This window comes from Helobdella robusta (genome assembly GCF_000326865.2).
Source record: "Helobdella robusta unplaced genomic scaffold HELROscaffold_20, whole genome shotgun sequence".
In the NCBI taxonomy this organism is placed as follows: domain Eukaryota; kingdom Metazoa; phylum Annelida; class Clitellata; order Rhynchobdellida; family Glossiphoniidae; genus Helobdella; species Helobdella robusta.
This window is the reverse complement of record NW_008704084.1, coordinates 1423654-1451204: the sequence shown is the minus strand read 5'-3', so window position 1 is coordinate 1451204 and position 27551 is coordinate 1423654. Positions and strand designations below refer to the sequence as shown.

General features: G+C 35.0%; 3 protein-coding genes across 3 annotated transcripts in view; 1 reads left to right on the top strand and 2 right to left on the bottom strand.

Moving 5' to 3' along the window:
- Nucleotides 1-259: 259 nt before the first annotated feature.
- HELRODRAFT_111102 (hypothetical protein) lies at nucleotides 260-4732 on the top strand (the record flags this gene model as incomplete). Its single annotated transcript, XM_009017997.1, has 6 exons — nucleotides 260-589; nucleotides 1253-1402; nucleotides 1847-1975; nucleotides 2133-2236; nucleotides 3935-4104; nucleotides 4509-4732. Exons 1-6 carry the CDS (start codon nucleotides 362-364, stop codon nucleotides 4730-4732), a joined length of 1005 nt encoding a protein of 334 aa, XP_009016245.1. The 5' UTR covers nucleotides 260-361.
- A 9961-nt stretch (nucleotides 4733-14693) lies between these two features.
- HELRODRAFT_77266 (hypothetical protein) lies at nucleotides 14694-19274 on the bottom strand (the record flags this gene model as incomplete). Its single annotated transcript, XM_009017996.1, has 9 exons — nucleotides 14694-14927; nucleotides 15347-15407; nucleotides 15751-15897; nucleotides 16402-16583; nucleotides 17153-17246; nucleotides 17589-17709; nucleotides 17743-17799; nucleotides 18764-18849; nucleotides 19111-19274. 9 exons carry the CDS (start codon nucleotides 19272-19274, stop codon nucleotides 14694-14696), a joined length of 1146 nt encoding a protein of 381 aa, XP_009016244.1.
- A 5178-nt stretch (nucleotides 19275-24452) lies between these two features.
- HELRODRAFT_191341 (hypothetical protein) overlaps nucleotides 24453-27551 on the bottom strand; it is a gene marked incomplete at its 5' end in the record, with an annotated part of 9149 nt that continues 6050 nt past the window's right edge. The window contains 7 exons of the mRNA XM_009017995.1: nucleotides 24453-24878; nucleotides 25202-25318; nucleotides 25757-25861; nucleotides 26015-26119; nucleotides 26432-26572; nucleotides 26932-27061; nucleotides 27381-27441. Coding sequence (XP_009016243.1) covers nucleotides 24687-24878; nucleotides 25202-25318; nucleotides 25757-25861; nucleotides 26015-26119; nucleotides 26432-26572; nucleotides 26932-27061; nucleotides 27381-27441 — 851 coding nt within the window. The 3' untranslated portion in view covers nucleotides 24453-24686. The remainder of the gene's footprint in view (nucleotides 24879-25201; nucleotides 25319-25756; nucleotides 25862-26014; nucleotides 26120-26431; nucleotides 26573-26931; nucleotides 27062-27380; nucleotides 27442-27551) is intronic.

Sequence of the window (27551 nt, the reverse complement as noted above, 5' to 3'; positions counted from 1 at the left end):
AATTACCCAGTTCGTCAGAATCAACAATGTTTTCCATTTCCGAGACATATAAAATATAAAATAAAATAAATGTGAATATATGAATAAATGAAAAACTGTTTTTTTTGAATAATAATTAAAAATACTGAATTGCTGTTTAATGACAAACAAATGTTAAAGTGTATTAATTATATTAATGATAAATGTTTGAAGATGACGAGAGCCAAATATTTTTTTATCGAGTGTACTTTTTTGTTTTTGGTCACTTTTTATTTACATTATGTACATGTCGTCCGTCTCATTTTTTGCTGCAACTTGTTGTCTCGCGCAGTAATTAATTAATAATTAAGTTTTGACAAAGGTTAAATAAAATAAATTAAAAATGGCGGAAAGTGTCAGTGATTTGGAGAGTGACACGAGCTCAGTGGAAAGTGTTCCTACCGATCTTCGGGGGCTTCCGTCTGGGGTCCTGCTACAACAGCTAAACAAGAGGGTCGAATCCCTCCAGCAGGAGAATAGGGTCCTCCGCATGGAACTGGACACCTTCCGATACAAGTGCAAGAGTCTCGAGGAGGAAAACAGGGAGCTGAAGAAGGCCAGAGTTACTATTGTTAGTCCATTTTTAATATAATTTTATATTTAAAAAAATCTCTCTTCTCTATTATTTTCAAATTTAAATTTTATTTAATTTTTATTCTTAACTCTTCTTAAGTTTTCCTTTCATTGTTTCATTCCTACTCCACCTATTGTATTGAATATTTATTATTGTCACTGGTTAACAATTAATTTAATATTAATTTAATTAGTCACATTCAGTTTTGTTTTTTTTCTTTCAACAATTATATGTTATTAAATTAAGTCTTAATTATTTATTAAGAAGAAGGCTATACATTTTTATTGAGAGCCCAACTTAATTTTTAACAAAAAAAGACTGGTTAGATAGATAGTTGACAAAATTACTGAATTTCTAATAAATAATATTAAAATTTTAAATTAATATTTTCATTGCTATTTTCTTTTTTTGAATTTTATTTATTGCACTTTACACTAGTTATTGGCTGAAGCTAATGTTACCACTTTAATTTCAAATTAAAAATTTTTTAAAATAAAAAATAATTTAAGGAATCTTCGTCTTTTATTTTATGAATCTTATTCTTATTTGGTTAAAAAATTAAATGTGGTTATGTGAAATATTAAGCAGAATCAAATAAAACACAAACACAATCCAACCTACCACCTAACTAACCAACCACCTAACTAACCAACCACCCAGCAACTGATGGCTGAACAGCAGGAGGAATACATAAGCAACACGTTGTTGAAGAAGATCCAGGCCCTGAAGAACGAGAAGGAACAGCTAGCCAGGAACTATGAACAGGAGGAAGAGTTCCTCACTAATGATCTCTCACGAAAACTTTTTCAAGTTGGTATCAAACTTTACTTTTTCTATTTCTCACTAATGCAACTTCTTTTTTGTTTTGTTGGAGATACAAAGCCTGTGTTTCTGTACAATTGATGTACCACCACATTACGTGTTCATTATGCATTAAGCAACTGAGTTTTGTATGGACAATATTGATTAGTTGGTTAACCAATGAATTTTTTTCATAGTTTAATTTAAGTAGAGTAAAAACCTGGGTGCCTAAATTTTTAAAAGATCAAACTAAGTTGACTGTCGGTATTCGCTTTGAAAGCCAACTAACAGACATCTGTAATAAGCAATATTTCATAAGCACCTGTCAACAAACAAACATGCACATGAGCATGTATGAAACCAACCACATGCACGCACACACGCACACACTCACACACACACACACAATAGCAACAACACTCAAGCACAGCAGCACATCTTCTATTGATTCAGTTGCGTCAGGAGAAGTGTGAGCTGGAGGTGACGTTGGAGAAGGAGCAGGAGTACCAGGTGAACAAGTTGATGAGGAGGATCGAGAAGTTGCAAGCCGAGGTCGTCAACAAGCAGGCCAATCTTGAACAGGTCAGTTCCTGTCCTGACTGACTGACAGACTGACTGATTGATTGATCTCTTATTTGATTGTTCGATTGATGAATTCAGTGTTGCTGATTGGTTGACTGATTTGGTGATAAATGGATGTTACCTGGTGGATGGATTGATGATGCAAACTTCTTCCCAGTTGAAAAAAGACAAAGTGGAATTGGAGAACCAGCTGGAGCAGGAGCAAGAAGCTCTGGTCAACAGGCTGTGGAAGAGGATGGACAAGTTGGAAGCCGAGAAGAGGTCTTGATGGTGGTGATGTTTATGATGGTGGTGATGCTGATGACGATTATTATTATTACTACTGATACTAATGCTATTGTTATTATTATTTATTATTGTTGTTATTATTATTATTATTATTACCATTATTATTATTATTACTATTGAGGATAAAAATCCCACAAGTTAATAATGTTAACAACTTTGTTGTATCCTTGTTAATTCTGCTGGATATTGCAATGCAATCTTAGTGCATGCAACTTTCAAGTTAACAGTGTTTATTTATTTGTCATCATCATCATCATCTGTCATCATCATCATCATCATCTGTTATCATCATCATCACCTGTCATCATCATCATCATCTGTCATCATCATCATCTGTCATCATCATCTGTCATCATCATCATCATCTGTCATCATCATCATCATCTGTCATCCTCATCATCATCTGTCATAATCATTATATTTATCACATTACCACAGCAGCTTTTTTAAAGTAAATTGTATCTTATCAACAACAACACAACACACGTTTAGACGACATTTTCCCCGAGATCGGGGTTTGCCGTTTGTCTATCTATTATGAAACCGAAATACCCCTTGACGCCATTCACATCTGTCACTCACCTCAGTATCACGCAACCCAGCTTTCACTCTGTCCTTCTCCACCTGCTCTCTCCATCCCAATCGCGGACGACCCCTTCCTATCACTCCTTCAACCTCGAACTCCAACGCTCGCCTAATCCCGACCCTTTCATTCCTTCTCAACACATGTCCATACCACCAATTGTATCTTATTATTCAAAATAATCATCAAGTGGTTTTTCAAGTTCTTCGTCAATCAAGTATTCATATCATCATCATCATCATTATCATCCTTATCATTATCATCATCCTTATCATCATCGTCATTATCATCATCATCCTTATCATTATCATCATCATAATTACTTTATTATCGCAACTTTCATCATCATCCTCCTCATCATCGTCATTCTATGTTAACAGCATTGCCAGCTGCATCATAAATATTTGCCATTTTTTATCAAATCTTTTTTAAATTATTTTAATCATCCATATCATTGTTTACATCATCATCATCATTACCATTTCTATTAATGATTATTTTTTCATTCATCCCTATCCATCCATCTGTTCATCATCTACACATAGAGTACAAATGCCATTCATTCATTCAATCATTCATTCATTCATTCATTCATTCATTCATTCATTCATTCATTCATTCATTCATTCATTTATCATCATTCATTTATTTAATTAATTTGATTTTTGGAATATGAATTTATACATTCATCTATTATTGTGTAATCATTCATTCATTCATTCATTCATTCATTCATTCATTCATTCATTCATTCATTCATTCATTCATTCATTCATTCATTCATTCATTCTTTCATTCATTCATTCATTCATTCATTCATTCGTTCATTCGTTCGTTCGTGTTGTGTTATTATTCGTTGCTCTACTGTTTTCGTAACTATATTTGAGAATAATGATGATTGATGGGAAGAAACATCATCATGGTAGGTCTGTTGCAGTATGAAGCCATTTCCTAATTAATTTCCTACTGTAATCTCACTCTCAACCTGTTCAGCTGATAGCAAACCAATCACTCACAACCAATCACAATGTATGTAACCAACCAATCACTACTAACCACTGCAAATTTTTCGACCAATCACGATGCAGAATGTTGCAGCAGAAGTTGGACCAGCCGGTGTCTGCACCTCCCTCGCCACGAGACTCGCAAGCTATGGTGGTCGATGGGGATGCTGCCAACAACCTCGTGCAGAACATCCAGGCGCTGAAGGCCGAGGTGCTCAGGCTTCAGAACCAACTGAAAACTGTTCAAGTGGAACGTTAGTCCTTTGCTCTGTAGTTGGGGTCATTGATTCATAAGCTGGTTGATGAAATCTCTATTCAATTGGTTATGATATGTAAGTTAGATGGTTGATTGGCTAGTTGGCCGTTCATTGGTTGTGACTGGTTGAATGGTGTCGGTTAAATGGTTTGTTGGTTGATTAGTTGATTGGTAGGTCGGTCGATTGGCAGTTGGCAGGTTGGTTGGTTTGCTGATTGATTTATTGATTGGATGGTTTTTCAAACGGTTCTTTGATTGCTTGGCAGGTTAATTGTTTTGTTAGTTTTCGTGCTTAGTTCTCTTTAAGTGTTTGCCAGAAAGGTAATTTAAGGATGACAAGTTTTTGACCAATTTATTAAAGCACACACACACGCACACAAAAACTGATACGCACACACACAGACAAGGAGAAGATAGTTCAGTATGCAGAGGAGGAGCGCCACATAAGGGAAGAGAACCTGAGGCTGCAGAGGAAACTCCAGATGGAGATCGAAAGGAGGGAACAACTCTGCAGGCATCTCTCGGAAAGTGAATCAAGTCTCGAGATGGATGATGAGAGGTTCGTAGACGGTTGGTTGGATAGATGTTGGTTGGATGGATGGATGGATGGTTGGATAAAATGTTGATTGGTTGGTTGGATGGATGGATAGTTAGTTGGTTGGATGGATAGATAGTTGGTTGGTTGGTTGGAGGGATGGATGGATAGACGGAGATTTGGATGAATGGGTTGATGGATAGATAGTTGAATGGATGGATGGATAAGTGTCAGCTGATAGTGGTTTTCAATGGTTGCTATATGATTGTTTTCGCGTCTGTTATGATTTCAATATCTGCAGTCTAATGCTATTGAGGTATTTTATCTCAGTAGGTTAACTAATAGGAATAAACAAATGGATCATTTTTAATTGCAGACATTTTAATGAGATGACCAAACATCAAGAAAAGTTGATGTCATCTGGTTGGTTTCTGTTGTTGTTAAGTTGATGTCATCTGGTTGTCTATAATTGCAACATAATTTGTTAATGCAACATTATTTGTTACTATAACATTATCTATAACGGCAACATAATTTGTTAATGCAACATTATTTGTTTCTGCAACATGGCTTGTTTCTGTAACAATGTTTACCACCATTACTTGTCCCAACCAACCACCACACCAACTGACCTCCTGAAGACACATGGATGCATGGAGGCAGTTCGATCGTGCAGCCACACACGCACGCACATATGCCATCAACCTGGACCAGGTCTGGTTCCTCACCTGTGCCCATGCAAGTCATCACCAGACCTATATCTCCAGGTTGGTTGCTGTGCTGTTGTGTGTTTGTGCCTGCTGCGTTGAATTGTTGGGTTGTGTGCGCGTGTGTTGTGCTAGTTGTAACTCTTGTATGTTTCCTTTGCGTCTTTTGTGAATCAAATGTGAATGTGAATCAAACCAAATTCATCGCATCTCATACTACCACTCCGAATACAAACCAGCATATTAAAGTACACACAAACACACAAATACGTATACAAACATGCACACACACTTACAAACGTAAAAACATACAAACGTGCAAACAGCTGCCCTCCACCTGGGTCCATCGAGTCCGATGAGATCGACCATGATGATTGACAGATTGCACATGTCTCAGAGCATGTCCACCACCAACAACATCCTGCCACCACAGATCAACACCAATGCTGTTTGTGCTCCTTCTTTTTATTTGTGTCTGCGTGCTTGCTGATTCTTGTTGTCGCTTATGTGTGCCAGTCTTTCTGTTTGATGTTGTTTGTGTGTTTGCTGGTTTCTGCTGCTTATGTATGTGTTTGCTTCATTTTTTGCGAGTTTGTTCCAGTTGTGCTTGCCGTTGGTTGTTTTTTATTTCTTTTTACCAATGATTCATTTGCTGTTCCAACAGCCGATCAATCTCTCACAGGAATTGGAAGTTAATTATTCAATTTATCTATCATTCAACTAATCAATCATTCAATTAATCTTTCATTCAACTAATCAATCATTCAACTAATCATTTATTGTAACCAACTAAATGTTTAATATTATTTAAAGTGATCAACCACTAAATTTGCCATTAAATTTACATTTCCAAACAATGCAATCAGTCAATCATCCAATCTTGCCATCAATCAATCTAATCAATCTAATCAATCAATCAATCAATCAATCAATCAATCAATCAATCAATCGGTAATTTAGTACTTTCAACTAATCAATATCCAGAAAATATCTCAGAGTGCAGATAAGTTTGTGAAGCCATCAAACCCGCCACCGCAAAGTTCCAGCGCCTGTCACCACCACTCGCCTGCCTCGTCGTCGTCGTCCTCATCTGCCGTTGCTGCTCCAACTGCTACTTCATCCACGACCCACACTTGATGACGTCATCATCAACAACAACAACAACTTTCATTGAATAATCGTCATCATCATCATTGTCGTTATTATTAACATTAACATCATTATATTGACTAGAACATCGCTTTTATAGGCGTCACTGTAATCATCATCATCATCAAGCACATCATCACCATCCATCTATCCATCCATCCATCATAATCATCACCACTCGAGTTTCGCATCCAGTTTATGTTTGTTGAACTATATATTAACATAACACTTTTGTAACGTAACAACTACATCGCATCAAGTACATCGCATTAACAGTACATCACATTAACATAACTACATCGCATCACGTACATTAATTACATTAACATCCACTGTTTTTACTGAAAATTTTCCAAATTATTTCGTTGCATTATCGGTTCTGTTTATATCAGCAGTTGCTCTCACAATCGCCTTCATTTCTTTTATTTATGCTTACATGGGAGTGAAATTTGTCATTTCATTATCACCTTCTTCTTCATCATCAACACGACACTCATCATCATCATCAGTACGTTATTATTATCATCGTCACCATCATCACTTCTTTTTGTACATTCGTTATTCATGTGATTAAATTAGTTGCTTTCTTTCTTTCTATTTCAGTATTAAGCATGTGTCTTGTGTGTTCGGTGTTGTTCGTATGTTTGTGTGTGTGTGTGTGTGTGTTTGTATGTTTGTGTGTGTTGTATGTATGTTGTTCGTCTGTGTGACTATGTGTGTGTATATGTATAAGCTTGTTTGTATGTACATGTCTGTATGCAGGTTTGCACGTTTGTGTCGATACGTTAGTGCGTATGTATGCATGTGTGTATGTATGTGTTTGTGTGTGTTTGTTTGTGTTCATGTAAGTGTGTTAGCGTGTACGTGTATTGTATGGCTCGTGTTTGTCAGGTCATTTTCTCGCAGAAAATGGCTTCTTTTAACATTGGCCTGAACATAACTGCTCCTTTCATTCAAATAACACAAGATTTTTATCACAGTACAACATTATGTTGTAACGTAATGTAATGTAGCTTAAAGTAATGTATCTTAATGTAATGTATCTTAATGTAATGTATCTTAATGTAATGTAACTTAATGTAATGTAACAACTGAACGTGCTATAAGTCGTAATGTAACAACTGGGCAGTCAATTAAAAGAAGCTTACAATAATAAAACTCTTTTCCAATTATCTGGACAAATTATTTGTTTGAATTAATTTTTCAGACTTTTATTTTTTCGAGGATATTTTCGATGTCGGTTTTGTTGCCATTTAAATCTTTATCATCATCATCGTCTTCACTGTTGACGTCATCACTATTGACGTCATCACTTCGTCAGGATTTAAAAATCATCATCATTGTCTCTGTTTGATACATTGACGTGGCGTGACATAGCATCCTTTTCACTAATCATTTCACACATCATATGTTCGTTATCTCTAGCTTATCAGTCAGTCACTCGTGTCGTCATGTTATCGCTTCCCATTACCACTTATTACGTAATTAAAAACGCTGAAGTTTGCATGCGTTTTGTGGGATTCAAGTCGTTCATTTTTAAAACGTTTGGCTCGCTGGTAACATTTTGTAATGTTGGTGATTTCTGTGGTGGAAAGGATGATGGTGAAGATGTAGCTGGATGGTGATGATGAAGATGTAGCCAGATGGTGATGATGAAGATGATAGTGTAGGTAGATGATGACGAAGATGATGATGTCAACGATGATTTACTGTTTTTATTGTTAATATTATTCATACAATGTTTTTTTTATTAAAGTTTACAGTTAGACGTTTTTAATTAATTCTCGAATGTTTTCCTCAAATTAAATAGTTTCCAAGCTGGTACTCATCACCTGTTTGAGTGGTTCGGTTGGCTGTTATGATGCCATCATCACTGTCGTTTCATCTTTGTGATAACATGATGGTGAACGCGATGATGACGACGATAATGTACATAGATACACATACAAACGTACATGCATTGATACATACACAAACATACACTCATATACAAACATACATATATATACAAACATACACACATATACAAACATACACATATATACAAACATACACACATATACAAACATGCACACATATTGTACAGGCACATTTGTACATGCAAGTAAACAAACTTAAAAGTGAAAAAGAAACATCTTTAACTTTCGTGTTATCTTGTAGTTGTATATAACGTTAATGTTATTTCTTTTAGAATTTTCTTTATTTTCTTGGAAAATAAAATTTGCTTCAACGAATAATTCGTGAAATAAAATATTTCGTTTAACGGGGAAGTTTAATATTTTCTATTTTCAATGTGTAAAATTTCTTGGGTGATTTTAAATGACGATTAGCTAGCTTTCAATGTTTGAATGACGTGCTTTCGTTCGATTACTCTCTTATAAATTTATTGTCAAGATGACTTAACGTATGAAAGATTTTCATTCATTTTTCTCGGTCCTTTCATTGTTTGTTATTTCAAATTGGCTCTAAGTGCCACAGTTCTCGAAAATGGTCAATCGCTCTTACTTCTTTTGCATTATTTCCTCGGTGAAAACACAGCGTTTCCATATTCGCAGATTAAAAAAGGTTGCTCGCAACATTTTCATTTTGTAACAGCGAAACTTACACCTGACACGCGACAGCGTACGATGTTTAAGACAAAGTCCAAAATCTTATTATTTATTTTTTAATGATGAACGTGTAGAGCTTAAAATTTTATGATGTCAAAAATTTGTTTGCTGTAGTTTAATATAGAATTCACAAAGCAAAAACTTAAATGATTTTCTTTTTTTTTTTATTTCTGTTTTTTCTTTTGGTTTCGACGTCATTACGACGTTCTCGAGAAGAAACTCAACGTTAGTTTGGTAAGTCCGTTTTTTTCTTCATTATACGCGCGTTCCGAGAAGCGTGATAACTTCGTTAGCGTTTAAATTGTTTCATCGCCAATTATTAGACTCAAAAAGTTACAAGTTGAATAAAAGTGTCAAGATGATTTGGAAGACATTTATATTAGATGTCTTCTTAATAAGTCGTACATTAAATACACTCATTATGCTCAATAGTCGCATAAATATGTCAAGATAATTTTGATGACATTATCTTTTTTGATACGTCGTGTATGATTAAGTATAATTACCGCTATACAATTTTCTGAGTGAGAAATTTTTACCCGGAATCGACGAAGTCAGGGTACGCAGTCGGCAGAGTCGGAAGGGAAGTAGGATTCTGAGTCGGAAATTTGTGCTCGAAGTCGGATATTTTTGATCCGTAACTCCGTTTTAAATTTTTATGAAAATAAACGGTAGATTGAAAAGATTGTATGTATTTTTATTTTTGAATGTTATATAAGTAAAAATATGTAAAATTATTATTGGTGGAATCAGAATAGAGTGTCGGGTTCCGAGTCAGATATTTTTACGCAGACTCGGAGTCGGTATTTTTCATCCTACTCCCACACCCTGTTCTAACATTTTTGGAAAATAGAACGTAGAATGAGAAAGATGTGTTTAATTTGTTTATTACTGATAAATAAGTAAAATTATGATGCCAAAGTTGAAAATTTTTTTTTGGAGTCGGATATGGAGTCGGATTCGGAAATTTTTACCCGGAAAGACTGACACCAACACCCTGTTCTCAGAACTCGGAGTAGGAAATTTTTACCCGTTGGTGACGGCGAAGTCGTAGTAGGGAGTTGGAATCGGCGAAGTGGGAGTAAGGAGTCTGATTTTGAGTTAGAAATTCTGCCCTGAGTCGTGGTCATATATTTTTCATCCGACTCCAACACACTTTTTTAAAATTTCTGAAAAAAAAACGTAGATATTTATTGTTAGATATATAAATGTTCATATAAATTGCGTACAATCAACATTATTTATATAAATTTTATAACGAATTTATTTTAAAAATGATAATTTAAGCAGATTGATATCACTTGAGCAAGAAAAAAGAGAGAAAAAGAATGAGAGAGAGAATGATAGAAAGAGAGAATAGTAAAAAAAGCAAACAGCACAAAATTGATTAAACACATTTGAAAAGTAATAAAAGTTTGATCATATAACGACTTCAACCTTACAGAGATTTAAAATTTTGAAGGAGGTCATTGAAAGTGAAGGTGTGAGGATAGACAAAGAAACCTTCATGGAATAACGTAAAACCGCAACTGAATTCATTCGGTTTAATTAAAATATTTAAACAGTTTTGCTTTGGAAAGATTATTATATAAAAGAAAAATGTAATTTAAAGAAATGAATAAAATTAATTGATGTACCTAAACAAAATAGTTTATTGTACGAATAACGACGTACAATAATCATTAAAAAATACAAACGGGCTTCAAACACGCATGAGACACGAGTTGAAAACAAATTTTCTACGAGACACAACTATAATAAAAACAAATTAGTTCGAATCAATCAAATAGGAAAAAACTTATTTAGTAGAAAACTTAATTAATTGATTAATTAACTAATTAATTAATTATGTTGATACGCGTCCATAATCTGACAGGAATGTTATCAATACAATGAAGAATGCATGCACGAGACATTCATTCACTTCAGTCATACAACAGATACACGTCTGTTCGTTCATTCGGTGGCTGTCAAATAAAAAGCGATTAACAAATCTTGGAATGAAAGATTTAAAACAGTGGTCACAAGTCTTCTGATCGTCAGCTCACGTCGTCTAAGTCAGCAACAGATTAATGATGAAATCAAATGATAATACAACACAATGGCAAACTGTACAATATATTTTGATTTTATGCTTTTTAAAATGAGCAAATAAAAAATCAAGAAGTTAATAAAATGTTAGTAAAATAGTTTGCCGTATAATTGAAAGACAGTTAATTGGCGGGAATTATATATAGTCAACATTGAACAACAACAATAACAACATTATCATAAAAATTATATGAAGTCAAAGTTGAAAAACAACAATAACAACAACAACAATAACAACAACATCAATAACAACAACATCATTATCATAAACAACGGCCTCAGCAGAAAGAAAATAAAATAAAAAAAATTGCATAAAAATATACTTGTGAAAATTACGCTCTTTAAAAATGAGTGAAAATATAAAATCACACTTCCAACGGAAAGGAGGGTGTCGTAAGTTCACGATAGTAATAATAATAATACATTGTTAATACTGAAACGAACGTCACGCTGAAACTATGAGCGATTGAAAGAATCAAATCGGCTAAAGATTTAAAATTGTTTAAGTATGAAAATAAAACATGAAATAATAATATAAAAATTAATCAAAAGTAGGCGTACCAAGCAATATTTGAGTAAGAGACAACAAAATTAATAAACTATTAAATAATGGGCCCGTGCCAGGTTTCGGCCCCGATTTGACTTTAATCATTTTTCTCAATTCGTTCAAAATTCAGCTCAGACCAACATTAAACAGGACTATGGATGGACACACGGTTCGACTTACGTTCAGACCTCGTTTGTGCAGTCAAGTCGGAGCTGGGTGTGTCTTTCAGGCGGCTGGTCAACTGTGTCCCGTTTTTTAAAAATCGATCACTTTCTATTTCAAAATGCCAAGATACACACTCAATTTGTAATGTTTTCAGATTAACTTGTTAGGCTATCGATAAGAATGTAATCTAACAAGGTTTTATGCCGGACTAAAAACCGCCGTAAGAAAGTTAACCAAGTCATAAGAACGAGCTATAACATAAAATGCCTTAGCCAGATTTCTGTTTGTTGATCCGACGAGAACTTTTGCAAATCCGGTAAAACCCTATTAAATAGTATTCAGGACGCTGTAAAAAACCAAGAGTATAAGTACTGTCACATGAAAAATAGGTGCACACACAGCAGTAACCAGCAACTGGTTGAATTCAATCATCAAACATCATTCCATGATTTACTACAACCATCATTTAAGACATAACAACACAACAAACATGTCCCTGCGATAGATAAAGTAGTCAGGCAACAAAACAAGATTGAACTTCTCGACATAAAAAAAGTTCTAATCAATCAATCAATCAATCAATCAATCAATCAATCAATCAATCAATCAATCAATCAATCAATCAATCAATCAATCGATCGATCAATCGATCAATCAATCAGTCGATCAGTCAACACAAACGGAATGAAACTTTTTCAAAGGTCCCTTCTTCCTGGATTTGTTCCTCATTGAGTTACTATCCCGGTGAGTAAATTGCTTAGCAAACTGGTCCAGTGTAGCGGTTTTTTGTGGCACGTCTACAGCATTTGCAGTAACTTCTTCAGCAGCCGCGTCGTCACAGTCATCAACATCTTCATCATTTATGGATGCCAGTTGAGTTTTTCTACGAGTGTTTCCGACGTTCATCGGTGGTTGACGTTCAGTTGTATGAATAGGAAGGTGATCGTCGTAGAGGCATGGCCAACTGAGTGACCTCATCATTTTGACTCGAGGGGACGATGGCGACTCATCGTCATCGTCGTAATCAGCTTTGTTATCATTTTTGCATTTGATTCCTGTAGTGGCACTTTCTTTCGAATTTTCTGTGCTGTTGAAAAATTTTTTAAATTTATGAAGTTAAATGAAAACTTTAAAACAATGACATCCGATGTTAAAAGTGAAATGGACAATATCAAAAATATTAACAATACTTCATTTTTTATTCGCAACGTCCCAGCGACCTACCTCTGACCAGCATCATGAGAGCCACCATCCACTGCTTCATCCGGCAAGGTGACCACCGCAGGCGACAAACAACTCCACTGCCTCAGCACCGAAGATGACGAAAACGACGTACTTTCGTCAACAATAATGACGTCATCTCGCGTGACGTCACAAGTTTGAGGAGTGAGTTCGGTGGAGGCAACGGTGAGACAATTCATATCGATGTCTGACACGACGAAAGTGTCATTTGGTGGCTGTGGAAGTGACGACGCCGGCGATGTTGATGACGTAGGTGAAGCTGCTTGCGTGGAAACTTTTGGTGAGTGAGATGACGTTGGCGTTAGGGATGATGGAGATGGTGGTGCGTGCATCGGAACCGAGATTGATTTCTTGACGGCAACATTTTCAAATTTGACAAACATTTTCGATGTTTTTGTGAGTGAGGACGAAGAGGAGTAGGCCATGAAGGACTGCGGAGAGTTCTCCATCCTGTCACCCTCTGTTCTATGAGCTGCTGGAAAAGTTACAATAAAAAATAATTTTTTAAATTGATAAGTTCATATCATGTCTAGACTGCAGTCGGTTCAAAAATTGACTGCAAGGTTGGTTTCAAGTGACCTTAAATACGATTACGTTAAGTCAATTCTTTTTGCTCTTCACTGGCTTCAGGTTCATCAAAGAGTCATTTTCAAGATATGTTTAACGGTTTTTAAATGTATTAATGGAGTCACCCCTAAATATTTAACTGACAGATTCATTCCTAGAACAATACCACTGCTGAGTCAAACATTGCTCTCTGACAATTCCGGTTTACTGTTTGTACCTGACACAAACTTTGGTTTTGATCAAAGGAATTTTTTCGTAATAGGTTTTGTTGTCTGGAATGGTATGCTTAGGGACCTTCGTGATTCTGTGTTGTCTGCTATTCAATTTCGTAAAAGGTTGAAACACCATCTTTTTGTCCAAGCATACTCGTGCTAATGTCTTTTTCTCTCTCCATTCATTGCATTGCCTTAGTAAAGTGCTACGCAATGGACTGCAATAATCGTTAGCGCCTCGGAGATCTTTTTAGAGGACGCTTACAAACACATCAATAATAATAATAATAATAATAATAATAATAATAATAATAATAATAATAGTAAAAATAATAATAATAATGAGAAAGGTAGTGGATACATTTTTTGCTGGTACTCTTGTTCCTGGCATGCTGCGACTTGACCCTCTGCAGAACATCTCCTTCCACGTTGTCCACGTTGTCGACGTCACTGATGGATCTGGAGCGAAAAATCTTGCTGTGCCGGTGGTTGCTGAGGAGAGTTGCATGGGAGTTTTGGTATCAGCAAATATTTTTGGCCCATTAAGTATATTACCGTCGATTGAACAAATCTTAAAATAATTTATAATCAATCAATCGATCTTCGTTTAGCCTAAAAGAGACCCAGTTCCCCCAAGGTAGGACGTATATATAACACTATATTTATATTATACTATTATATATTACAACATTATTTATAACAACATTAATAACACAAATACCAACTTAATAACTAACTAAATACTTATTAATGACATAAATGCTTAAATATAAATAAAAACTTGAAAAAACTGAAGATGTACAACAGAATAACAACAAAAAACAACGACACACAACAACATCAGCAGACCGACTGACCTTGCGTCTAGAATGCCCTGATAGATGATGAGTTGTTTCATGAAACCAGGGTTCGGCTGAACACATGACCTCCTCTGCTTGACCATCTGGTAGGCATGTTCCAACGTGAACTGGTGACCCTTCATTAGGTAGGCTATCACCTGTCCAGGTGCAAAGTTTGCGAGTGAACAGGTTTGACATAAATTAAATTATTTTAAATAATTTATTTGATATAAATAATATTAAATTAAATAAATTTTAAATAATTTAAATTTATTTGACATGAATTATACTACCTTAAATAAATTTCAAATAATTTATAAAAGCGGAAATATATAAAAACTAATAATTAAAAAGTTTACAGAAAATATTGAATAATGAAAATAAATGTGCAGCAGAAAGTTTAACGAAGTAGTAATATGAATATACAAACAAAATGAATTATTGATCACATGAATAAAATTATCAGATTAATATGGTTGGTGAAATGTTTAGGATGAATAAAAACTTTTAAAAGAATAAAAGGAATAAAAATAAAAAATATAAACAAACAAACAAACAAACAAACAAACAAACGAACAGTGGAAGCAGACCTACTGACACCCATCTTGCAATGAACGAGGATCTTTGAAGACGTTCGTCTGTTAAGTTAGTAGTTGTAGATTATTATGTTTGTGTGTGCGTGCGTGCGTGCGTGCGAGTGTCTTTGTGTGTGCGTGCGTGCGAGTGTCTTTGTGTGTGTGTGTGTGTGTGTGTGTGTGTGTGAAGTGTGTAAATGTACTTTGTGACTTCCACTGCGAACATTGTGTGAGTTTGTCATGTATGTAAGTTTAATCAAATCGATCAATAGTGTTGTAAAATCGAGTTTTGCCGACAAACAACACAACACTAACGACAACAGAGAATCATCAGCTGTTAAAAAATAATAAGAAAAAATGGCAGAGACAGCAAGAGCTCGAACAACTGATCACGGACAAACCAAACCTGGCCTCGTCAATAAACTTGTAGGTGCTGTTCCAGTGCTTGATGAGTTCGGTCTCTTCGTAATCGTAGACCCTGACGTTGCAGTACTTGAACATACCAGGGAAGAAGTTGTCAATCTCCTTCGTGACATTCAGTATGTAGCCAACTCTGTTCGGTGTGTGTGTGTGTTAGTGATTGACCGATCGATTGATCAGTGAACTATTTATTATTGGAGGATTGTCACATGAAGAAGTAAATTGCTCGTATTCACCATCTTTGTTGTGAACACTCATTAATTCGAAAATTAAAATTTTAATAATCATTCCCTCTGATGTCAAGCAGCGGGCGCTCCTTAAACTAAAATAAACCCGACAACATGCGAAAATAACTGCAATAAAAAAAATGAATTTTCATCCACACGTCACATGTCATTCATTCATTTTGGAACATCAGGAAGGTTATTATCCGGAAAAGAAATCCCTTAGCATACTCCATTTCCACCACTACCATCAACGTCATCATCGCTACCATCGTCATCATTACCACCACCATCAACCAACATCATTACCATCATGGTCATCATTACCAACACCATCGACCAACAACAACATCATTATCATCCTAACCATCATTATCATCATCATCATCATCATCATCGCCACCACAGAGTACCCATTTTTTTGAAGCTCCTCGAGATTGGAAGCATTCCATTCAGATCCGAGGTAGAGGAAGTCGAGTATCTGTGACGGGTTGTCCATCTGCCTCATCACCATGATCATCTCCTCGTCCAAGTACTGCCTATACTGACTCGTGCTCATCTCCAAACTACTCGCCAGGTCCATCTTTAACATCTCCTCCAGCTTGTCACGTACCTACGTGGCGAGTTGGTTCTATCTCATGTATCATGTCTCGTGCTTCATGTATCATGTCTCGTGCTTCATATATCATGTATCATGTTTCTTGCTTCATGTATCATATGTCTTATATACGATGTTTCATGTTTCATATATCAGATCATGTATCATGTACCATGTCTTAATCTTATATATCATATATCCTGTTTCAAGCATCATGTTTCACGTATCATATTTTATTTAAAAGTGACGAGAGAATGTAGGTTTGTAGGTCACAAGCAAGCAACAGGTTGATCATCATCTAGAACACAATCATCATATAGTAAAAATAGTAAGAAATAAGAGAAGGAGCTTAAACTCAACAACACGCTATGCAACGTAACTTCATTCAGAACACAACATTCTATTTGTTAAAGTTTGATTGGTTGATTGATTGGTTGGTTGATTGGTTGGTTGATTGATTGATTGGTTGATTGATCGGTTGATTGATTGGTTGATTGGTTGGTTGATTGATTGGTTGATTGGTTGGTTGATTGGTTGATTGATTGGTTGATTGATTGATTGAAAACCTGTATACTGGTGACGTTGTCGAGATCAGCAGTGACGAGAATCTCCTGCAACTTCCTTCGTATCATGTTCTTCAAGACGGTGTGGTCGCTGGAGCTGGTGCGTGGCAGGTTGTGTGGTTGTCATTTTGGGAAAAACATCTAACAATAACAACCAAGCAGAGGCAAGAGCAACAAACAACAAGCAAATAAGCAACAACAACAAACAAGCAGCAACGACAACAACAACAAGCAGCAAACAACAAGCAATAACAAACAACAACAAACAAAAAGCAGCAACATCAACAAACAAAAAACAACAAACAAACAGCAACAACAAACAAGCAGCAACAACAACAACGACAACAAGCAACAACAAGCAGCAACAAGCAGCAGCAACAACAGCGACAACAAGCAACAAAAACAAACAACAAAAGCAAACAACAACAAACAACCTCACCCTTCTGATATCTGCTGATGAATATTTTGAGACGAGGACAGTGCATCCTCAACCCTCAGCCACTCAACCACCTGCAACGTTGACGACTGACTGACCCCCCTATAAAAACTCACCCAGTCATCTATTCCTCTATCAACACCCACCCCACCCCCACTCTGTTGCTGTTGTGGTGGCTGTTGATGCTTGTTCCTCACCGAACACACACCCTTCACTAACGCTTGTAGGGCAGTCCTGTTGTTTGAATAATAATAATAATAACAATAACAAATAATAATAATAACAATAATAATTATCATTATTATTATTATTATAAGTATTTAACAGGCGTATTCAAAGTGCCACTATAGCGAGATATCTTCTTGCAGTTGAACCTGGTCGCTGTAACGCTGTATACGAGCGCTTTACCGCAAGCCACTCAAGTAATTTAAACCTAAACCTAATTTCACAACTCTTCCAAGAATCCATGTTTAGTGAATTAATAAGGAGCCAATATCGAAGGTCCAAAAATTTATTTATAAAAACAAAACATTCTTCCCAATTTTTTTAAAGTTTCATCGCATTCTTTGGTAACATTAGACCCGTTAAATACCATAAAATAAATTAATAATAATAATAACGATGATGAGATAATTAGAATGATAATGATGACGAGTAGATGATGATAGTAAAAACTGATGATAAGAAGCTGAAGATAGGGATGATGGTAACGCTGGTGATAGAGATAACGATTGCAATAATGATAACCATTATTTGTAAGAACTTCAGAGGTTAAGTAAGAGGTCCTACTAGATTTGAAATATGGACAATCATGAAAGCAAACGAAGCTGATTTATTGCAAGGAACTAATTGTAGGAACGATTAACAATGAGATACTGATGGTGGGGAGGGGGGCACAGAATTAATGACATAATAACTTTTATGGTAATTTCTCACATAATTAAACTATGCCATGAGCTTGCATTTGTTCTTCACACACACACACGCACGCACACACACACACACACACACGTTAAATGAATTACATACAACAAACAAAAACACAAGGCTGTGGCAAAGAAGAATGTTAAAAACCACAAACTAGTAAAGACAAACAACAAATCAAGTAAATCAACAAGAAAACGATAAGCAATGGGGCAACAAACGAAAGAACAACAACAAGACAAAGATAAACAAACAAACAGACAAACAAACAGACCACATCTCCTGAACAGACACAGGATGAAATGAATAAACAACCCCATCAGAAGATATGTAAAACCCTCTGAAAGAAAGAAGAAACTAACTTTACTGAATTTATTACCAAATTTACTTATAAAATTAATTAATTAAGTAATTAAATAACTAAATAAATAATTAAACAAATAACCTTATTACATTATTATTGTTATTATTGATAGAGGTTCAACAAACTGTTCACAATAAAATGAAAAAGCAATGAAACGTTCTTGCATCAAATGACCTCAAGAAAAATAAAGGAAAAACTAAAAATAAAAAATTTTCATTTCTATAAAAACCGTCCGACCCTTCTCCATCCAAACAAATATCAGTGTCTTTGGTTACAGGAAGGACAAGACCGACTGTAACGTCGTCGTTACTTTCGTTGACGTCAACTCCAATGATGAGGAATCGTTCATGCGGCGGTCCACTAACGGCTGCTACCGACGATGACGACGACGACAACAACATCAAGTACTTGTCTCTCTTCATCAACTTACTCTTCTCTAACTTCACTATCTGTTTTGCGCGTGTACACATGCGTGACGAGAACATTTGCGTGCATATACTTGATTTAGATAACCACTCGATCTATACGTATTGTATAACATTGATGCAATGCAAATGTGCAGCTTGTGGGCATACATGATATAACTGGCATATTTGAATAATAATTTCAACTTCATTTGGATAATAATTTACTAGGAAAATAGTCATCAAACAAATTTTATTAATGACTGTAAATATCTTACTCTCAAGTGAGAATTTTGGCTTGAACGCCGGCACATTAATTTAAATTTTTTCTAAACGCTGATTGGTTGTGAGATGTGAAGGAGTTGTCAGCTGTTTGAACTTGTATTTCTATGAACATGTTAGAAAATATTTTCAGGATTCCCCGCATATTTGTAAGTTTATACGTTAAACTAAGGAGAAAATAGACTAGATACAAGGTTCATCTATCCATCCATTCAGCCATCCATCCATTTATCGATTCAACCATAAATTCATCAATCCATCTAGTTATGAGTAATCAATTATTCACTTTCCCTACAGTCACGTCTATAGACAAACAGCCTTATCCTTAGATCAATTTTCAGGTCTATAGACAACCATCCTTATACTTAGATCAACTTTCACGTCTATAGACAACCATCCTTATACTTAGACCAACTTTCACGTCTATAGACAACCATCCTTATACTTAGACCAATTTTCACGTCTATAGACAACCATCCTTATACTCAGAACAATTTTCGTTCAGGTTCCATTTCAGTTTTTTCCTCTACCTAGTCTTAACATCTTTAAATTTGATTTCGTCTCCGTGAAATATAAGGCCTCCATGACAAAATGTTTACTGCCAACGCAAAAAAAAACGAGATTTGAAGAGTTTGATGAACACAATATATAATAAACGAACATTACAAAATAGTAAGAAAAATACTGGTTAATAAATTGGTGAGAATGTATAATTTCTGTGAAATGTTCTATAATTTAATTCTGCTTCAGTTTCTTTTTTGTTTTCTGAAATAATAATTACTTCCATTTTCTGGCTTCTTGACCTCAACAACTACACCCCTCCTAGGAACCAACTTATGATAGAACTATGTAAAATATTCCGAAAAAATAAAAAATAAATAAAAATTAGATGAACAAATGAAGGAAAGAAGAAATTATACTAACCACTTTCAACTTGTCATTAGTCCTGATGAGTTTCTGTATGGCCTGCACATGATCCAAAGTTTTCTCTACAAAATTGAAAATTATCAAATAAGAAACAAATTACTTTGCACTAGAAAAACAATCTGTGAAAGTTGAGCTGAATGAAAAATAATTCAAAGTTAACTGAACAACCCTGGTAACAAATGATTTAGTCACATTTGTGTAATAATAGATTTCTATAATTATTATGAAATTTAATGTGTTGTTTAGTACCATCTGGTAGTAAAATAAATCTCTCTGTAAAATAAATCTCTCTCTCATTCTCTCAATCCATATCTCTCCTTCTCCACATACATTTTTCACTATTGAATATCTAATGTAGACAAAAAACAGAAATAACAAAATAACAGAGCATTATCAAGAAAAACAAACAAACAAAAAGACAGATAGACAGACAAACAAAAAGCAATAAGAATGAAACAAACAAGAAACAACATCAATGGAAACTAACTGCATCTACAAAGTAGCCATGGAGATTTCTTAAGGTTCATGGCCAGCAAGACAGTTTTTGAGAATGAGGGGACACCTTTGACACCACCACTACCACCACTAACACCATCATCATCATCATTAGCTGATTTGTTACATAACAACTTTAGAGAAATTTTTTCAACAGACATCCTGCTCTTGAAGTTATATAAATATATTTTAAAATTTAATTAATTAATTAGGCAGTTAATAATAATAATTCAAATCAATTATTTATAATGTTCAATGTTCTCAGTTATTGGTGGTGTTTAATAGCATTTGTAGCTAATAGCATCATTCATCATAACCATCAACTTGTACATTTATTTGTGAGTAATCTCTGCTTATCTTATCGACCTCATATTACTTGATTTATACACCATGAATATACTGACTTCATATTACTAGATTCCTACACTATGAAAACCACAAATGAACACTTCCCAACATCACATGACCAGATATTTTTGTTCGTGGGACACCAGCGTTAAATGGAATTTGAAAATGAACAACGACCAACATTTTTTAAATTTTATAGTGAACTAGCAACTTATGTTTTAAAGGAGTTTTTATGGCAAATGTAATATTTATTTATACATCTTTCGTATCTGTAAACATCCAACAAATTTAATACAGTGAACTGTTTAAATAACAATGCAACAGTACAATACAACAACGACAAAATTATATTTCTGATTACATATGTATAATTAAATAAAATTATAAATAAAATAAAAAATAAATAAAATTATACTATAATATAAGTACTATAAAAATTATCACACAATATAATAATAATAATTATAATAATCTTATGTCAAAACCCAACTGCTAAACTAACTCATCGTTTGGTAGTTTAAAAATTGGACATGCACCACATGTCACTAGAACACTATAATATCTATGTGACCTCAATTGATTTCCAATAACTTATGATATAATTCAATACATACACTACACAGCATACATACATACATACATACACATCAATCATTAATTCATTCATGATTCAATTAATAAATTAGTTTATTTTATTATTATTTGTTAAAATGTTAATTAATATTTGAATGGTGTTGGTGTGGTTATTAACTTCACGATCATATAATTTATTTTATAATATAATACAGGTGTTTTTTTAAAATACTATATTATAATTAATTATGTTATATTTTAATTACCATGCACATATGATTATAATATTATTAATTATGGCATGAATGACAATGAATGAAATGCACGATGGGATTATTTAATTATTATGATAAAATAAATTCTGAATATTAATAACATTCAATATGTAATGCTCGACGGCAACAAATAAAACATTTTTTTAAACGATTTGAAAGTCACTGAACCGTTGAAAGTGTTGCTGTCAGTGCTGATATAATAAATATTTATTCGAAGTTTATTTTAATAAAAACCGTCGCTCTTTTTTTTCATAGAAAGCAATCAACTCGGTGCATCACAAATTCAAAACAAGGAAATGACAAACCAGTTACGATCAATGTTAATAATTCGATTTGTACTTTAGTATCAAACCTTGGAATTTTAAGAGAAGATCCTTTATCCGTTTATAACCATGGATATATATATCCATGTTTCTAGCATGTGGAGCGGTATTTTAAAGGTTTGTCGAAACAGATGAGAATGTTGGTGTAGAAGTTGTTGAAACCTTTCTTAGAAATCTGATTGCCTCGATCGGAAAGCCGTTGCTTCAGACTAAATTACCACACCTACAATAAATCATCCGAACACTACCAGAGCCTGTTAGACGAATAGTTGCACATCACAACTTAGCATTCTCCTCAAAAGATAGAAATCAAAATTGAACAACACCGCCAACAACATCTGTCAGTTTTTCCATCTCCACACCTCTTCATTCAACTGCATCAACAGCCCTACTCATCTCAAAATAATAGACTTTTGAAAAAATCCTGAAGGTCGCTAGTTGGTTGCAGTCTCGGTCGAACCACCATTAGCATAAAACCGGTGTAATGACTTAATTCCTTCCAGTTCAACTTTCAATGAAACGCTATCAAGTTCGAATTCCGACGACATAATTTTCCGATAAATTTAGTTTTTGACAGAATTTACGAAGTGTCGTAATTCAGTTAACATTTGTCCAAAGCAATCGCCGCCAGATTAAATGAAAAGAATATAAAAAAATTTGGATGTTAAAAAATAAATCAAATGAATAAGCGTGCGGGATAAATCAGTCAGTATGAAATATGAATATAACATCAATACACGATAATGAGTCGTTATGAAGATATTATGATGATAATATAAGAAGCGAAAGCGTAGGAAGTAAATAGGAAGAGGTCGGTAGATGAAATCAGACGCAAGAAGCGCAATTTTGATTTTCTGCTAAAACGAAAAATTTGTGTAATAAAAAAATAAACCATTGTGCGATGATGCAAAACTTAGAGGAATGTGCAAAGATGTAAATAGAATTCGTACGGTACGATGCACAATAACCCACACACAACTGTCCGCACCCCCATCGACCACCTCGAAACGATTCTTGAACGAAATAGACAGGAAACAACATGGAAATAAGTCTTTTATTCATATAATTTTTTAACTTAAATGTAAAAAATATAAAAAAATTCTCAGAATGATCGATAAAATTTGTACACATTTCAATGTAATAATAATTATGCGGCAAAAATAATAACTTTCTTTCAAATTACATTAAGCAAACTGTAAAATCAACATTACTGATAAAATATCATATGTAAGATTAAGTCTTTCAACTGCTCCAATCCCACCTGTCCTTAATAGTCACACAAACACACACGCATACACATACATAGGTACATAAGCAAATACACACATCACGAACAAATAAATAAATAAATGCGCTCCTACTTATGTACAATATATATATATATATATATATATATATATATATATATATATATATACATATATAACGGGTAATGTCAATGGCATGTAATGAATTTGATATATTAGAACTGAAAAACATACCACAAACGTTAACTTATTGCCACCTAAGACAATATCACAAGTGCTATTACAAGCATTTAATAATATTACCGTCTTTTGTTATTTTATGTTTTTTGTTATTTCATAGTTAGTATTAATCTAATTTTAATTGTTACCGCAGTTAATATCGTCATATTAACATCATGTTCGCTGCTAGCGTTACTGAGACAGTTTTACGTAATGATACAACAACGTAATGACGTAAGTGATGACGTAATTTGCAGCTTGTGATGTCATGTTTTGCTGTAAAATGCAAAAATGACTCAACATTGAAAGCAAAAGGTATGCTACTGATCGACACGTCATCAACACTTCGTTCATCCCCTCATTCATTCATTCATTCATTCATTCATTCATTCATTCATTCATTCATTCATTCATTAACTCTCTCTCTCTCTGTCAGGCAATTTAAACAATCAGTCAGGTACTGCAGATATTAATTTGGATAACTCTCAAGCTTTAGTATCATACTGGCCACTGCAATCAACATCGTTATCAACATTTCGAAGAAAATCATCATTACTACTACCGCTGCTAGCATCATCACCACTTCAAACATCATCATCATCATCATCATTATCATCGGCAATGCAGCCTCATAAGCACCACTGAACAACCACTACAACACAGACCGCCATCATCATCATCATCCCCACCACTGTCAGTTTATCATCATCATCATCACCATCAGGCGATGACGTCAGGCGTGGCAGGCTTAGGTGATCGATGTTGTTGTGGCGTGTTATCACTACTACTACCAGCACCACTGAAGTTAATGCCGTGATGATGATGATGACCGTGGTGATGATGGTGGGAACTGTTGGGGTCAGTGTCCTTCTCCACCAATGCCCTCTTGATGTAGAGGTTCAATAACTTCATCTGGTTGGTCATTTGTTGTTGCAATGAGGATGTTACAATATGTTGAAGCGGTCAAAATTAACTTAACCTGCATTACATCATCACCGAAATCATCATCAACGATATCATCTTCACCATGATTATCATCAACGTCATCATCAGCAATATCATCTCCACCATGATTATCATCAACATCATCATCAGCAATATCATCTTCACCATGATTATCATCAACGTCATCATCAGCAATATCATCTTCACCATGATTATCATCAACGTCATCATCAGCGACATCATCATTACCATATTTATCATCAAGTTAGGGCAAACAGGGCGTAACGAACCTTGCTGACGGGGAGGTCCTTGAGGAATGATTTCAACTGGTCACCAACCTTCAAGTAGATGGTCACCAGAGTGTATACGCTCTCCTTCCGCACTGCACTCATCGAGTCTTCATAGCCCTGTTCATCCATTCAGTGATCAATTTAAAGAGTTGATTGATTGATTGATTAGTTGACAGATTGATTCTGTGATTTGACAAATTGCTCTCGAGCAGCCAAATGAGGACATCTGATAACTTGGGTCTTACAATACCAAAGCAATAAATATAAAAAATCTTGAGGGTGTGATGAGATGAGGGATTACCAAGACGAAGACGGCAATGAAAGATGATGACAGCCATGGAAGCTGATGATGCTACTGTGGATAAAAACGATTTGAAAGGCCTGATGATAGCCTGATAACATGCTGATGTTGAAGATGATGATAACCGCGTTAACAATGAATACAGTAGCGATGACGATAGTGACAATGAATACAAAAATTGACAATGGATACAAAAACGGCAAAAAATATATATCTTTGTATTTCCATGAAAATGTGCTTCAATTGGCACCAACCCTGAGAAGCAGGGGCACCACGGTGGGAAGGAGGCCGCTGATGGCCTGCTTGTCATTGAGGTTGCTCAGCAAACTGTTCTGAAGGTTATATGCCATATAGCGGGTCTGTGTGTACGTTGGAATAATTTGCTCATTAATGAAAATTGCACAATAATTATTTGCACATGCGCCCGAAAAATTAAGCATATCCATCTAAAAAAAAATTATCATGCACACACACACACACACACACACACACACACACACACACACACACACCTTAACGGCAGCATCTTTCATGTAGGGATCCAGCAAAGACAGACTGGTTGTTATCGGCAGTGATGACAGCAGCGCCATTATGGCTTCATCTGCTGTCACTGACACCTGGCAAGGGGATTTGCGCAAATGATCAATCAATCAATTAATCAATCAATCAATCGAAACTTCATCAACCAACAAATCAATCAAACAACTCATGCAGGTCAATCAACAAATCAATCAAACAACAAATAAGTGACAACTTAATGAACTTCCTTTAAAAATACCATTATTCAATGAATCGATGAACCAACTGGCTGACTTTCACCAACCAGCCAGCCAACCAACAAACATCAAGCTGAATGATCAGCCAAAGGGCAACCAATCGATAAACCAACGAATCAACTGATCAATCAACCAAAGAACCAACTAACCAACCAATCGACCAACCGGTATGTTCTCATCTTTCTTGGCCTCCACCAGCTTACTAAGAACAAGTTCAGCATGTTGCAGCATCATGTCAGCATGGTGTTCACTCAACTCTTTCACAACACTCATCGACAGGCATCGAAGGTCAGTCTATTTAATTATCATCATCGTTATTAGTTCAACACAATACAATCATTAATATATCTGTTCAATGTTATCACAAACACCATCATCTTTATAACATTAGCAAATGAGCTTTGTTTTTTCAATTTTCGTTCAATATTATCGCAATCATCATCATAATATCATCAATCATCATCATAGTATCATCAATCATTCTTATATTCATGGTTTCATCATCATAATAAATGTATCATCAATAATAATCATAGTATCATCAATCATCATCATCATCATCTTGGTATCAGCAATCATAATCATAGTATCATCAATCATCATCATAATCATGGTATCATCATCATAATCATGGTATCATCGAAACAGCATACATTAGAATCGGAGATGATGTCAAGTAGGAGCATGAGGATGGTTTTGAAATGGTGCTGCCAGACCTCCATGTTGTCTCGGTCGCGTGCGATGTTCACCAGGTGCATCAACTTCAACTCCCTATACTGGTCACTGGTCAAGTCAGGTGGTGGTGGTGCATGGATGGTTAGTTGATATATGGATGGTGGATAGTTGGATGGATTTGGTTAGATGGATAGATAGATAGTCGATAGATGGATTGATGTTGAAGAGATAGATAGATTGATGTTGAAGAGATAGATGGATTGATGTTGAAGAGATAGATGGATTATAAAAAATGATGAAGACCACGGTCAAGGACAGTAGTTGACCAATGAAACTTATCTAGACAGCGGTAAAATTGCATGGTTAGAAAATTTTGCAGGGTTCAAATTTAAACTCATGCAGAGTTGGCGAAAGAAATTTACGTAACATTTTCTCAATGGCAATGGTAATATAAGACGTAGCTTCAGACACGAAGACGTGAAACTGTACTATGTTGTGTGGAATTGTCACGTGTGTGTGTAAAAATAGATACCTAATATCAATGAACTGCTGGGAGAATCACCTCGAAGAGGGCAGTCAGAAAGTATTCACGCAAAAG